General features: G+C 34.1%; 1 protein-coding gene across 4 annotated transcripts in view; it reads right to left on the bottom strand.

Moving 5' to 3' along the window:
* The window catches only part of UGGT2 (UDP-glucose glycoprotein glucosyltransferase 2), a gene marked incomplete at its 5' end in the record, with an annotated part of 78,030 nt that overhangs the window by 14,698 nt on the left and 46,430 nt on the right, over window positions 1-16,902 (bottom strand). For all 4 annotated transcript variants that reach the window (XM_083855169.1, XM_083855171.1, XM_083855170.1 and 1 more), the window contains 8 exons: window positions 1,013-1,097; window positions 5,219-5,304; window positions 6,462-6,620; window positions 7,449-7,638; window positions 9,078-9,157; window positions 13,912-14,014; window positions 15,117-15,212; window positions 16,394-16,521. In XM_083855169.1, coding sequence (XP_083711295.1) covers window positions 1,013-1,097; window positions 5,219-5,304; window positions 6,462-6,620; window positions 7,449-7,638; window positions 9,078-9,157; window positions 13,912-14,014; window positions 15,117-15,212; window positions 16,394-16,521 — 927 coding nt within the window. The remainder of the gene's footprint in view (window positions 1-1,012; window positions 1,098-5,218; window positions 5,305-6,461; window positions 6,621-7,448; window positions 7,639-9,077; window positions 9,158-13,911; window positions 14,015-15,116; window positions 15,213-16,393; window positions 16,522-16,902) is intronic.

Raw genomic sequence — 16,902 nt, 5'->3', positions numbered from 1 at the left:
CTCAATTTCCTTGATTAAAAGAAATCTAATTGCTTTTGAAAACTAAGTAGCTTCTTACATCCTGAATGTGTGAACATACTCAATTCTAATCATATTCATTTCACATGTTTATATTGCCAAGCTAACAGAGATTTCTGTTGACGCAAATTCATGAGTCTTTAGCCAATGCTCCTGAAGCCCCACCCTACACATCAGTGAAGTGACTCTAGAGTTCAACTGAATGGCAGAGCTTACATATTCTAGTTATAAGCTTAATAAGTACCACCTTTCACACAGAATAATATTCCTGTTTTGGCTCAAAATAGGAAAATTAGGCATTCTTTACCCACTCTCTGTGGTTTAAAGAGAGCTCATCATGCTCCAGTCTTACACATTTTCTCCGGGTTCTGGAAACTTTCAGTTACAGGACTGCAGAAGAGACTTATCTCTGGTGTTTTAAAATATTTACAAAATAGTGGAAAATACATAGTATTATAAGGATCTTTCTCCTCCATATACTTCATTGGTGCTTCATTAGCTGTTTTGGATACATCTAATGAAAGTAATGTAATTTTGTTGACACAAATTTGGTCACCTAGGGTAAAATTCAACACATCTAATTTTGACTTCCACTCTGGAATCTGTATTTGTGTAAAATCTCTCCTCAGTCAGTGGAGAAAAATGGATGTCTCAAGAGGTCATTCTCTTGGTTTAAATCCATATATGAGCTGGAATGAGCAGTCCTTTGGACTCTCTCCTGCTAAGTAGAAAGGAAATTTAAGTCATCAAGACTACACATTTGGGCATCTGGAATTAGATGAGATGAATATTATCTATATTCAACAGCTATTTAACAAATCTCCCACACAATTAGTATAACCTGATTGGAACAAATGAACTACATTAATTTGCACATCCTCTTTAATTATACAAAATATAAATTATATATTTCAGTATACATATTTCAATTAAATATAGCCTGAGTAACATAAGCATAAGTCATATTTCACATAAGGAAACACTGCATACATACTTGAACTTTGATAATTTTGCTTCTGAAGTTGTTTAATACCACAATAACATCTGTCAAGTCAGCTACCGAATCTGTTCCTTCATGGCTGTAAGGAGAAAGTAAACCAGGCAAATATACTGTTTCGTTAAAATATGCATTGTTACTTGGGTTTAATCAGAGAATAAGGTTTAGAATTGCTGATATTTACAGAAATAAAATGCATCTAATTTTATTTTAACTTCAAAAACTTTGAGTTTTGTTCATCACTGGACACTGTCCACAGTCATCACCTTCACTTTTTAATTTGAATTTTCACAGGAAATTTACTAATCAATGAAAAACTGCAGTAACCTAGAGCTAAACACATTATTATGTATTATATATATCTATAATGTTCAAATATTAAACAACAATTTAATTTTCCAATATGGAAAACATCTTGGAAATTCTGTGATGGCATTAAATGTACTTATTTTGAAATAGATCTGCTTTAAAAAGCAGGGGGAAGGCTTCATCACAGTGCTGAGGTAGTAAATATTGGCTTTTAACTGGCTGGCTTTGGAAACTGTACCCCTGAAGACATGGCTATGCAAGCACCACATGAACCTCTGCCCTACTGAACATCTGTTTAAAGCCATTCAGGTATCTCCAAATTGTACTGCAGTCCACAGAGTGGCTAATACGAAAAATTCTACTGTGAAACAGTACAATAACAACATAATTTTCAAATTTTCTAGCTTTTACACTTCAAGAGCCCATACATTTCCCCTTTAATTCCTTCTGTCTTTTATCAGCATTATGTGGGTTCCTCTTACTAAAGCTACCCACACAAAAAATGGGATTAAGTAATCTGACACCCCTTAGGCCTAATTTTTTTTTCCCTAGAAAACAGAAATATTTAAATCTTGTTTCAATGTGTATCATACCACTTACCTAAATGCTGCAGGATTTTATGCACTCATCTCAATTTTATATTTAATACATTTTTTTTGTAAAGCATTCTTGTAATCACTAAGTCTCATAGAGATGGCCTATCCTCGCACAAAACAATGTTCAGAATCATCTGAACTTTTTATTCTCTATTGTAGTTTTATTTTCACACATTTAAAATACCATACATATGTACACACAGCCAACAACAGTCTTTTCATCACAGGGATGTCTAATGCTCAGATTTTAATTCCATTTTAAATAAAGTGTGTCACAAAAAAGTTCTAAAATAGTAAAATTTGATCCAAACACAAACTGCTGATAGCAGCAGCTGGCCCCTTGTTCCCATTTTTGCCCCCAGTGTTTACATAACCAAAATTTTCTGTGTTATTTGCTCAGTTACCTCAAAATCCCTATGCTATGAATTTTGTAGGTGGATACAGAGGATTCTGCTGATAAAGAGGGTTTTCCAAAGTCTCAAATATTCTCAGTGTTCGGATGTAAAAATTCAACAACATTGCTTTGTTTCCCTACATCTCTTGCATGGATGTCTCCCTGTGGGCTCCATCTTTACAGAGTGCCAATTCTTTTACTCTGCCCAGAATCCAGTTTGATGAATTTCTGTCCTACTATAAACAACCTTTTTAAATCCAAGCAAAAATCTGCATACTGACAGCACTATGACATATGTAATAATAGCTACCTTATTGTTACCTAATTGTGAAAAGCTAAGCATGTCTAGCAGACTATTTATGTCACAACTTTAACATGTTTCAAAACATTTAGATACTTTTAATACAAATACAACTAAGTACCAATATTATACAAATTATAATTTTCCATATGGGGAACAAAAGAATTTGGGTTCAACAAATGGAGATCCTTTAAAACCTCAAGTCCAAGAAACAAACATACAACTCCATGCCCAAGTTATAAAAAATATAGATACCTTTCAGCTAAGCAGTCTGACATGACATCAAAATGTAATCAATTATATCTACATGCCTTCTTAAAAAGTAAAATATTTATTGGGATTTTAGATGCATCTTTAGCTAGAAATAATTTTCTGCAATCTTATCTTGCAATACCTACTTGTTTTCCTACCAACGTAAAAGTCCCAATAATGAGCAGTGCTCAGATTATTGCTGAGTATAACAATTTTTATTTTTCTAATATTCATAGTAATTTATTAATAACAAATTGATTTACAAGCATGACTGCATCAAAATAATGATCCGTGTTAGAAGCAGCCTTTAAGAAGAAAGAGGCAGCTTATTTCAAATGTTGCGTATTTACATTTAGTAAAAATAAATTACTTCCAACCATGACAGAAGCAAGTAAGATAAATACTGAGATGTAGAACATTCTAAAACTCCCTTTATAATGTACAGGCCTGTGCCTCAAAGAAAACAGGTTCATCTCACAGTTCAACAGGAGAGGGTATGACTAATATGCATGGATGGAGAATATACTGCAATAGCTCTTGGCAAAATTCCATCCTATCAAACAGTTGCCTGAGTTCTGATAGCAACTTCATACTATTAAATACTGTAAAAGAACTATCAAAGATCCTGGTGCAGCCCTGCACATATACTTCTCCTGTTGTACTTTAAGTCTCGAGTTGGAATAATGAGATTAAATAAATTGCATTGTTTAGATTCCTCATGAGGTATTAGTTTTTAGTAACTTAGCTGAGTTCAATTAAGCCCATTTGTGTTATAGAGGAAAAATGGGCAAAACCCCAGCAGATCATTTAAATTTCCTTTGATCCAGGCTAGAATGTAGAGTGGTTTTGTTTCATTTTGTTTCATTATTTAAGCCAACTACACCTCATTACATTATTTTTTAAACCATGCTATCTTATATAAATCACTTTATATTTCTTAAGAATTAAATGCTAAATTAGACAAATGGTACAGATACTGTTGGTGGAGATTAGGTGAACCTCTAAGGGTAAGAACTATGTTTGTCTGCTTTTTCAACAGATTGTAAGTAATTTCTGGAAAAAATAAATTGAAAAATGCAAACAAATAGAATGAATCTAACATCCCATTAATACTTCTCCCTGTAACACTGATATTAACTAAATGTTCAAAACCACAAAGAGGTTCATCAAGTTTTTTATTTTTTAATACTAGCTGATAATTAACAACATGTGGAACTATGTATTCATGGGCTTCAAGTAATAATAAATATTTTATAAGAAATAGACCTATTTCAAGCCACACAATTACATCAAGGGGGAAGAGAAATAACAGAAAAAAAGAAAAAAAAAGGAAGAAGTGAAGCTGAAATTAAATAAACAACACTGCTCCTCTAGAAGGGATTGGATCTAAAGCTTCAAGAGAAAGCTCTCATATGCTACAGGTCTATGCTTTTACATAAGACATGGGGAAAAGGTGATTCTTCTAAGGAATAGTTGGAATGATGGTGAGTACATATACTCCTTTACATGAAAATCAACCATGGAAATCACAGATCTAGAAGCCATAAAGGTGTCACTTAAATGCCAGTTACAGGAAGACAACTTTCTTTCTATGGACAGAGGTTTCTCCCAAGAGAGGGAAATGTGGTGCAGTCAACATGCAGCCACGGTCTCAAAGTGAAGGGTGCTTTGATATCCTAAGGTGGAGGTACAACCACAGTGATTCTTAGATGACTTAGACAACTAAGAAACACTCAGAATTAACTGAAGAAAAAAGTCTAGAACTGAAATTACTACAATGTTCCTGTTAAAAAAAGATGCCACCTATAATATATTGCATTCAGAGGCAACCTCAGGGCTGAAAAAAATGATGAGAGTGAAATTCATGGTAGTTGCTCCAGCTGATCAAGATAGTTCTGGGCAGCAATGCTCCACTGGACATACTTTTGGAATTACATGTTAAGTATTTTGGGAATGCCAAAATATTAATCAACAAAACCATGAGTGGCATTCCTACGGATTTGGTGCATACCATTGCCTGACAATGGTAACCACGCATGGAACTGACAGGGCAAGTGTCTGGTAGCCGTGTAACTGTATAGTAAGAGAATGTTAGCATCTAGTCTAGCTGAGCAGCTTTAGTTTATTATGCATTAACACACTGAAATGCCTTCAAAAAAACATGAAGCCATCAAACAACAACTAATAATACAAGGAAATAAGGTATCTCTTACAACTTTAAATCATCATTTGCATTTTATACTTTTTTAATGCTATCTTTGCTCATTTTTCCTTCAGTGTTGTCAGATCATTTCAAAATATGTTGCACTTTCAGACTCATTTTTGTTTCCAAGTGATGGATTCATACTTACGAAAAAACCTGGTAAATCTCCTCAGATCTTCCTTTACGCAATCGCAGCGTCCAAGCACCTGGATTGGCCTTCAGCTGAAAATAACCCTAAGTAAAAAAGACAGGAATTTGTTCTGGCTGCATTTCAGACCCAACCATCTTCATATACAATAATCAACTATTCAACATTCATACTAGCCCTGAAAGAAGTGTGTCAGTGACACAATCAACTATCACCTTTCCTGTATGTCTGTTTTAATGTCTTTCAAGTGCTCCATTTGTTTCTAGTTGAATTTGAGTTGCATACAAAAACTCCACCAAGGACAGCAAGTGAAAGAGGAGCAAAGAAATAAATTACTGAACAGATCTGAAATTGAAAAGGTTCTTTGAAACTCAAATTTTTTGTCTGGAACAACTTTCCAAGTCAACACAATTCCTTCCTATTTCAGTAATATGGTAAGCAGCTATAGCTGTTTTAAAGTCACACAGAGCAAGCTTTGAAATGTGAAGAATTGTTAGAAGTTTCATCATCTACTGTCAATACTTGTGCAAAAATCAAAGATTCACAATTTATTAAGCAATTCATTCTTTATGATACAGTATTCAGAGACTAGAGAACAGCAGATAGGTAAAAAGTCTTATTCACCAAAATCCTTCCCTATCAAATTCCCTTAGCCAACAGAAAATAAACCTTTCACTTCACAAGTCACATGGTCTTCTGCTCTACAGACTGCCAACATGAAAAATAATTACTTTGCATGATGAGAAGAATTCTAAGATGTGGGTATGTCCCACCAAGGCTCTAAGCACTTACCCGAAGCATCTAAAATGGGAGCCTTTTGCCTGGATCATTGTATAACAAAAAGGGTTATTTTAATCAGAATGTGAATCATACCTTACATTTGTCAGGGAATCTCAACCTGAATATTACTGCCTCCTACCACCTACTAGAGGCAATTAGGCTGCCAGTTTAGACACTTCAAGCAAGAGCATAAAATCAGGCTACATTCAAACCTATACTGCATCACAAGAGAGGAGCAGGGGGAAAAGCTCAGGAAACTGGAGATGAACTCAGCTCATCTGGAGATGTGCCTGTTATGTTTAGCATAGGTGTGCTCATCTCAGCTCATCTGGAGATGTGCCTGTTACTTCTAGCATTACTAAGTTTGCAACACAGAGAAATGGATTTAAAGAACAAGATGCTCATGAAGAATTCTCACAAGAAGTGTGCAATTGTAATGACTATTCCTGTACTAGGTACTTACGAGGTTGGCCATCACAATGGTATCAACCATGACAGGATTCTTCTTTGTGCCCAAAGTGAACTGTAACCCTCGAGGAGGTTGTCCAGTTGTCACATCAAAGCAGTGTCCTTCAAGCAATATATATTCCAGTTCATATTCTGCTACAACAGCCCCTTTTATCTATGGAAGGAATTCTTCATCAATAAATTATGTCACTTAACTAGGTGGGAAAAGCAAAACATTATAGTCACAAACATATTGTGGGGGATTTACCTCAAGGTAACTCCCACAGTCAAAAAGACCCCAAGAAAAGTCCATCCAGAAGGAACTTCACTCAATTATAAAACAGGTATCCAAGACAGGGATGAAGGATTCACTGACTGTTGAGGAAGCTAAGGCTCCTCTGTCTTGGTAAGGTAAATCCCAACTTTACTTTCACAATACACTTTCCAAATACACAGCTTTGGTCAATCAAACACCCTCAATATTTTGCATAAGCTTATTGATTCAAACAAATCCAATGACTCTGAAGATGGGGGATTAAAATAGAATTGAATAATAATTGAAAGAATTGTGAACTAAAAGAGGGTGAAATATGTTTTTAACTACATTAATAAACAGTCATATATTCCAGCTTATATGAAGATTTACCTAGGTTACAAGAACCAGGAAACACAAAGAATCCTTTAATTGCTTTACTTTTATCTTAAATGTAGTATTTCTCTAAATACAAAGCTCAGCATAGCAGGTAAGTGGCTTTAGCTTGTACTTTGTATTCTGATTTTTTTCTATTCCATTGCTTTCCTTTAAGACTTGTCTCTTTTTTTTAGGAGAGAAAATGAAGAAAAGATGATGACAATAGAAATGGTAAAATATTGACTAAATAATCAATTACCAAAAAAATATTTCTGGAGAAGAGACACAAGACAAATCCTGCAACATTTCCACTTCCCTCTTGAAGTAGAAGGGCCAACACAAGTTTTACAGTGTTTGCAAATTATTACTTACTTCCTGCAAATGAATGTTATCAAGGTCACAGGAACTGTTTACTGCTTCAACCAACCAGCTTTCAGGAGTGATCATGTTTAGGGTCAAAAGAGGTGATTCTGGCAATTCTAGGAATTTTGCTACAGGTTCAGAAGGAAGGTGCTTGTTGATTCCATAAGTTAATTCTGGTTCCAGAACAAAACGATAGAAGCTGTTCAAAAAGAAGTGTGACAAAACCCCAACTTTTACTGAAATACAAAGTCCAAACATGAAGCTTTTCTAAAATATTTTCAAATATAGTGAATATTTACCAAGTATGATGACATTTGGAGACAAAGTAGCTCCCTAGTCTTTTGGAATATCATCAGACAATACCTACAGCATCTCAAATGGGCTGGTAGATGAACACAGACCTATTCATTTCTGGTAATTTTGCTGTGGACACGTCTATTTTCCATTAACACTCTAAAGGCTATGAAAGTGAACCAAGAGCTGCATCTAGACAGCTTGACTGTTAGCAGCCTTGAATTCTCAGAACCTGTATCACTGACTAAGCAGAAGAACTAATCTCTATTGGACAAGAAGTCTTTGAGAATAGCTACTGCCACTAGCAGCAGCGAAGACAGAGCAGAGAAAAGGTAAAGTTTCTCTGTTCCTCTCCAGCTCTTACCCCAATTATTCCACATGTAAAAGTTTTCCCAAGCACAAGGAAAGAACCAGGCACCAAGACCTGCAGAGTGCCCAGCTTCAAAAGCAATCATAATGATGTTCACACAAGAAGACATGCAGAAGATGGATAATTAAGACCCTCTTGTGGAATAAGAGATGTGAGTAATTACTCTAAAAATGCATAAAAGCTAAGGACTTCTGTTCTGTGGGCAAACGATTATTAATTCTCCAACCCACTGGCTAAAGGACAGGCACTACCACCAGCCTCTCTCACAGGTAACTAGTAATATAGGTGTTAGGATTATAGGTAAAATACCTGCCAAGGAGAGGGCTGTGCTTAAACATTTCTCTTAGAGGGAAAGAAATCCTCTTGGATTTCTTTCAGTGTATTCTTTCAGTGTATTCTTTCATTAATACACTTTCTTCAGTGTATTAATTCTTGAATTAATTTCAGTGTCAATGTCCATCACTGAATTAGTGAACCCTGATTTTTACACACAGATAGAAGAAACTTCAATTTATAGTAGATACATTCAGGCTATTATATTCTCAATGAAATATAACAACATCTCAATATAACAAATGCAGACTGTACACTTACTGAGATGAATTTAATTCTTAGGAGTACTGAATCTGTAAAATTCATTACACAAACAGTGGGCTGTAAAGAAGGGAACAACTTAGACAGACAATCCCCCTCTGCAAGTTTTCATAGACATAAAAGACTCTCTATTGATTTATTTATGGCCTTTTAATGAGAGGTGCATTCGATGAACTAGATCACTTCCCTGTGATACTGTGCTTGATACCTTAGAACAAGAACTTTTCTCTAAACAGGTGCAAACTGCTTAGGTAACATTCAATGAAAAATGAGTCAACAAAAAGAATTCAGAAACACAAAGCAATGTTTACTTCTTAAGAAAATATAAACCATTAAGGTTGTTTTTCCAAAAAGAGCATAAAAAGCTGTGAACTACTAACCTTTTCAGTGGCACTTCAGACAGCTTTGATCTGCAGTTCAAAAATAATCTGAGTTTCATATTGATAATGTCCTTGAGTACCTATGGAAAAAAGAAAAAAAATCTCGGTAAAAAATGGTTCTTGGTAATTGCCAGAATTTGAAAATAAGCCGAAGCTACCCTCGTGACAACCTGCCATTTCTCAAGTTTCAGCAGAAATCTAAAACTATTTAAAGATGTAAACATATCTGTATATTAAAGATTATTGTCATAGATTCTAAATCAAGATATGACCTTTCCTAAAACTGCATGATCTAGCACGTGATACTCTTGATAGTCAAAATATTAATGTTTTCTCCTACTCATGCAGTTTTTTCAAGAGCAGCTATCCCCATTTTCCAATGCTTGAGTAAATGATATTATCACCCTTGTTACACTGTGATTTTAAAACACTTGAAGGTTTTTAAGTACAACATGTGCCTTTTATTCAACAACCTTTTAAGCAGTCTTAAAACGATTGCTTTTACTCTTATTAAAATAGTTCTATGTGGAAAATTGTTAAATATAATAAAGTTCAGAGAACTATTTTAATACTCAATTACTTAATAACTTTAAATGTCAACAATAGATTAACGATGTATTAAACCATTCAATTAACTTCAAAGTATTTTGGTAAGTTAACTTATTTCTATTTTTTCCTCTCAGTTTCTTCATCTGTTCATTTCTAAAATAGTAATGTTCTGCATGATGTTCTACAGGAACCATAATATTAGGACAGTATTTTTTTCTTATTTTTGTGACCAATCTGTTTTTCTTAAAGCTAACAAAGTTATTGATTTCTTTTAAGCATTCATAAAAACATTTATCAAGTTACCTTCATTTCTGTGGTTTCTGACACAAAGTGCTTATCTGAAAGCATAAAGCAGCTGTTCTACGTTAATAGATATTAGAAAGGCCAATAAGATATAAAAGCTAAGTTACAACACCAATACCAGTAAGGATAATATCTGAAATTACTACAATAGCAAATAAATTGGGAACAAACCAAGACAATAGTCATCATTAAATCTCTCTTTTGTAATGACTGTAATTTTTCTGTCCTCAGTTCAACCCATGGCTTACACACATTCTTTACTACAACGCAGTAACTCTACTTAGCCCTAGGGACCTGTTCCATTCCTAGTCTCTTATTCTCATCTTTTGTGTCACCTGGATACCATCACTGAAAAACTACTGAATAAAAAATAAAGACAATGTAATAGCATATTTGTGTGAACAAGTGAAGATGCAGGAAATGAGAAACAAAGAGCTCTGGAAGGATAAGAAGGGAAAGCATTACATGACATAAGTTTAAGACCACCAAAATCAGAATAGAGGTCAAAGTGACTCAAATATCTATCTGCCATTCAGAATAAAAAGAATGATAAAAGCCTGTATGGACTTTACCTTCAAACAAAACAAAACAAACCCCTCATCCCATTAAGGAGAATGATTCTTCAGTAATCTGCATTGATAGGCTATTGTGTGTAGAATGAAATTATCGTGCAGAAGGCTGATGCATCATCCCAATTCACCAGCTGAGTGTGAAATTTAGTACAGTAGCCAAAAAAAAAGCACCATTCTTAAATAACATTTCAAAGAACTTTAAATAGCCTATGACAAATAAGACAATAATTCATTATCACTGCTTTTCAACAATACAACCTCTGAAATACTGAACTTGGTTCTTCTATTACTTAGGGCTTTTAAGGACACCAGAAACCAGAGCTTTTGAGTCAACACATAAAAATGGTGACAAATTAGGCAGACTCTTTTATAGGATACTCAAAGAGTTCAGTCTGTTTATTTTAAATAAGAAAATTTGAAGAGCATGGCAATTTAGTTCAGGGAACACTGTAAAACATGGCTGAAATACTTCAGAAGGCCTGAAAATTATTCAAGAGGTAGTTTTATTGTGCATGTGCACAATAAAAAGTCATTTGCAAGACACTTACTTGAGTTACTACAACTCATCTGAAGAACATTAACTCAGTAAACCATGATTATTCAACCAGTGACTTGGAATTGTTTGTGAACTTCAGGATAATACAAAGCATCTGCACTGAAAACAAACTTATAATAGAATCTTCAACAGAACTGGCAAAACAATGCTTGCAGCATGGATCTAAACAAAAATCTGTAATGCCAAGTCTGAGTTTAACAGCAAGGTTAATTAGCCACTAGAAAACCTCAGTAGGAGCTTTAATCTGTACTCAACTGCTTGGTAATATTTAAATTAGGAATTGATTAAAAAATTATTTCTACTTCAAATAATAATTGTGAAAATGGAGTCCTTTGACTGGCATTATATAGGAAATCAGACTAGATTATCAAAAGGGTCTCCTTCAGGGATTCCTTTTACATTAGGGATGGAATAATAAGTCCTCTCTGAAGACAGAACAAACAAAGGAAAAAAGCCAAAAGATAACTGAAAGGAAAAAAAATGACAGGTTTGATTTTTTTCTCCATGTTTTTGAATTACTGGATAATTACTGGAACGAGAAAAAAAAGGTGGATGATCCTTAAGAGTATGTAGAATAATTTTTCCTCCTGTTTTTGGTGAAGCATAAGGAAAAACACCCCGTAACTCTTTAATTTTGTCCTCCATTTTAGCAGAAGGAATTTCTACTTTTCTCACATTGCCTTAGAGATCCCCTTCATAACTTCAGGACTAGTTAGCTCTTCCATATATTCTGCTGAGAACTTATGTGGCAGAACCATGGTAAAGTTATGGCTAGTATTTAAATATTTATAGTAGACAGTGACTGTATTGTCTGCAAATACTTGATGCTGAAGTCTGTAATAAAACTTTTGGAAAAAAAGGAAAACACAGATTACATGGAAGTTGCTTCCTGCCTCGCTCCAGAGAGGATTAGAGCAGTTCTTATGACATAGTCCAGCACATATTTTAAAAACAGAGCAGCTTTGACTGAGCTCTCATTCGTGCTCTGATTCATACCTTCCTCTATCCTTAAACTGCCCGTCTCAGACTAAGCAGTAAAGTTTAGATTACAGCCTACCTATAGCTATTTACACCTCTCTCAATTTCATTTCCACTTATTATGAGTAACTTTTTGTTTGTATTTTTAATAAAAGATATCAAAAGATTTATTTGAAGTGACTGTTATGTGACACGAAGTAATATAACAGAGTAGTTTCACCAGGGTGAAAAAACCCAGTCATGATATGGACATATTCAATGCATAATGGGGCAAGAATCATGTGTTCTGCCTTGGTAGTTACTCAACAAGTTTTGTACCATGAATAGTTACCAATCCAATATACTTGGCTCTAATCCAATTATATAACTAAAAAAAAAGAGCCTTTAAATATAAATAAATCCCAGTGATTCAAGTTTATAATATTTAAATCCCCTATATATAGTGAGCTGATCAGAAAGGCATTCATTTAAGAACTTTGAGTTTGGGGCTTGCTGTATTTGTAAGTCTGGTTTCTACAGCAGGAGATGGTGGCTTTCCAGGTAAAAATAATAACAATTATATAATTTTCAGGCTATTCTCATTTTTAAAAAACATATTATGAGAAAGTTTAATCTACATTAAAATATTTCTGGTTTGTTTACTTACAACAGGATTTCATTATTCTCTCCTAAGGAGTGGCTTCTTGAATAAAACTAGAGCTCCTGTGAATCAAGTAGGATCCGCAATAGCTGAACAGCTTGGGACACCATGGGAGTCATTTGCCCAGGCATGCACAAGAGAGCCTGTTGAGCTCAGAGGAATGGAGGTTTCTGCTTTGAGCTACAAGATCCTTGATGTGATTTATACTCATAATATGAACTTCTGGCTAAATGGAGTTTCCAGTCCATTTCAACATGAAAATATTTTCATTTTGTAATATCAAGCTTTCCTTTTAACTGAGAAAGGTGAAATGAAAGATCTGGTACTAGAGAAAAGCTAGTATTCTAGAATCTTGAAATAGCAAAATTTTTCATGAATTTTAAAAAATGTTTTACTTTGCTCCACTATATGAAGAGTGAGTGGATGCTTCAAGATTTGATATAAAAGGGTATGAGAATAGGAGGGAGAAAAGTAATTTAAGCATTTATAAAACTTACATAATTACTGCAGGAAAAAAAAAAGATAGAATAGGATGCAGCAAAAATCAAGTTGAAGGCTTCAGAATTGTAACAGACCATAAAGTGAAGACAAAATTTACATTTTTATGGGAAACTATAACGGAACCTGAGACACAGTGATATTCCGCAGTAGATGAAAGAAGAAAATAATTTTAGCAGCTGTGTTTTTAGGACAGTTTCTCTTTATAAGATCAATAGCTACACACAATGGAAGCCTATCTAGATATACTTGGTAGCATTAATCAACTGAGAAATATCCCTCCAAGAGCTGAAAGGTTTATAGTCCAATCTTCTTATGATGACATTACAGGTCAGATTTAGACCACCTCATTTAGGTGCCTTGGAAAACTAAGGTGATCTGGTTTAATGGAAAGAAGCACATAAGCACATACCTCCTGAGATTTTGAGAAGTAAAAATTATGTACACAATCTCCTCCTTTCTTTCTACTGTCTGTAGAGAGCAGTTAAAGACTCACTTAAAGAGGACTGGGGCATGGGGCATCTGAATTTTACTTTCAAATGAGATATTCATAATGATGAACTAGGTCACCCTCAAATTCTTTTATGAATTAAAATAACTAAGCACATATTTTAAAGGAAAAGTAAAAAAACATCAAATTTTGTTTACCCTTTACTACACTGTACGTGGAAATTAGAACAAGTTTAGTAACAACTGAGCTACAAATATGCAAATTAAAAGAAATGACCACCATCTTACAATCAATAAATGAGTCATCTTCTGTGCTTCTCTTGTCAATGGATCCACAATAGCAATAACGTCATAGAACGGGTCATTCTCTTGGGGCTCGACTTTTACTACACTGTTAAAAAAGTATTAAAAACAAGTGACATGAAAACTCTAAACTGAATTTGCTGAAATGATAAACTTTAGACATGAATTTGTAATATCAGAGCCACTTAACATTTTACTGCTCAAGAAAATATTTCCTTCATTTCAAGCAATAATCATGATTGCTCCCTGTGATACAATTAGAAAAGCTAAATGTGAACAGGAATAAAATATAGCATTAATCTACATACTTCTATACTGATTATTATTAGATACATTCTCCACAATAAAATTGATGAAATAAAATACAATAAGTCTTAAAAAAGAGTCTTTTTGTCTCTTGTCTACAGTTCCCTTCATAGAGATCTGGAATCATTGGATCAGACAATTAAGAGTAGTGACATAATTTTTTAAAAAGGAGAAAAATAGCATCTGAGAAGTCTAAAACTTGATAAGACTGGACTACATTTATGCATTTCAGAAAATAATTCAGTTTGATAGACTTGATTAGGCTAAGTCAAGCAGACCCTAGTTAAAGTATTCTGGATTTACGGGAAGGAAATGTCAGCAAACTTCATTAAAAAAAAAAAAAAAAAAAAAAAAGTCATATGCTGTAAATACAGAGAAGGGGCTACCGGAATATGTTTTCCACAAAACATATGGTAGGAACATAGTACTGAGTGTTACTAGTGTAACTTTGAAAAAGGTGTCAGCCCCTTAGAAAAGGCTACCACTGATTTTACTCCTGCCTTCACCAACAGGGACAGCCCATCAGCACACACACTGGAGAACTTTACCAACAAAAACAAGTAGAGATTTGGAAATAGCATGACAAAGATTTTTAAAAAAAAAATGTAATTTGATCACAGTTTTTGTATTATCATATGTCCTTTTAAAACATGTACCGATCTGTTTGTTTTACAGCAAAGGGTAATAAGGCTGAGAAATCAATAGGTATTACTACTACAAGAAAAACGTAAAGATGCATTATGCTATGGCAGATGAACAGGCTGTTCATACAACAATTTTAAAATCAGAATGCTTACTCAACTTTCCAAAGACTCCACATAATCATCAGTACATTCAAATGTTAATAAAATATTACTCTAATGCATTATCATGACAAAACTGACCTGTGCTGTTCTTTGAGTAATGCAACATCTTGTCTCATCTCTGTTTTAGGCAATGACGACAGCAGGGCATCTATTTTCATAATCAAATCACTGCCACTGTATTAAATAAGGCACATATAGTTGGGTTTTCATTACAAAAGGAGTAAAACATTAAAATGTTCATGTCAGTATCTTTGCATAAAGGATATTTAGGAAGCCCACATCCCAGACCTGGACTCTAAGGTGATTAACACCTCAGGGACTTGTAGCTTGGAGTTAAACCTTTAGCATGTCAATGCCCAAGAACCACTACAGCCTTAGAGAAGCCTTGTGAAATGTTCACTTCCTAATTTTAAGAGATACAGAATTCAGAGTTATCGTTCAGCCCCACAGCACTTATTTTTCTCAATTGCTGCATCTTCAAATCTGTGCAATTTGATGAAAATGTGGGGCTTGGTCCACAATAGAAATTAAACCTAAATTAATGACAAGTTTTTATTGTCCCCAAATTTGTCATAGTGACCTGATTCAGAATCAAGAGAAGTGAGTATATGATGTTAAAATCTGCTGACATTTCTAGCTCTTTATTAATTGCCTTTTTTTTTTTAAATTCCCATTCATGACAACATCAAGGAACAGACATAAATGACCAAGTTTCAAGTTTGGCCATATCTTTCAAATTTTTCTACTGGAATTTCCTACTGAAGTTTCCTTAGAAATCGTAGTTCCATTTCAGTGTTGTTAAGTCACAATATTTGTCTAAATATTTTTTGTCTCTCACTACTTATCTCCTTGAGTTCTACCTCTTGTTGATTTTGTTTTTCTGGTAATGATTCTTTCTGTTGTACTAGTCCTTCTAGATAACAGAAACAATACTCAGAAAGTTGACGGACACTGTAAGAAGAATATAATTTTGCTTTCTTCTTTGTACACAAGCTGTATCCTTAGTCTAGAAGATGGCCTGAACTCGTCTCATCTTTACACTTCTTCAGTGAACAGATGTATGAATGTTGTCAACTATGGTGTCAGGGCAAAATATCTGCCCATGCCTGTACAGGCTCCCTTAATAACAATTCCCAAAGACAATAACTTCAAATATTAATACTCAGATTTGGATTACAATGCACTGTATTTTATCAGGCTCATTATTATTCCTTACAATTACTCTTATGTAAACAAAACCTAGTAGGATGTTTACTGTTAGCGGCATTCCTAGTGGTAAGGACAACGAAAGTAGGGCAAGTATTTGGAGTAATTCAGCAGAGCTGCACACATGTTACGAGGCAAGACAATTTTACCTTTTACTACTGTTTCCCATCTCCTTGACAATAGCTTTAATCTTCTCTGCTGAGGTACTGTATGTTATCTTTTCCAACAAATTAAAGTCTTCTGCAAAGAATTCATTTTCATCTAAAGGACCCAATATCTTAGACAGAGAAAAAAAAAATTAAGTGTAGAATGTCCCAATAATGCTCTGTTTGTAAGTGAAAATAAACTAATATTTTAAATGACTGCACAACATTGAATATGAAACCCCAATCCCCATATACATCAATACTATTAATTATAAAACTAATTAAACTTTATAGTAACTATGCAGGATTAGGCTTTTACAGTTATATTACAGTTAATGATCAATCACAAAGAATAACTGCAATGGAAACACCCATGCTATTTTTCATTATACATCTTTCTGTTAAAGAATACACTACTTAGAAATAACTCTAAGTTTAAGAAAAAGCTCTCTTAAGTAAAATATTTTAAACTCAAATTATTACTTGTCTACCACACTCTTTAGTTGTTTAAT

This window comes from Zosterops lateralis (assembly GCF_965231275.1).
Source record: "Zosterops lateralis genome assembly, chromosome: 2".
NCBI lineage: Eukaryota > Metazoa > Chordata > Aves > Passeriformes > Zosteropidae > Zosterops > Zosterops lateralis.
Note: the sequence above shows the minus strand (reverse complement) of the source record. Positions and strands in the feature narration are given on the sequence as shown.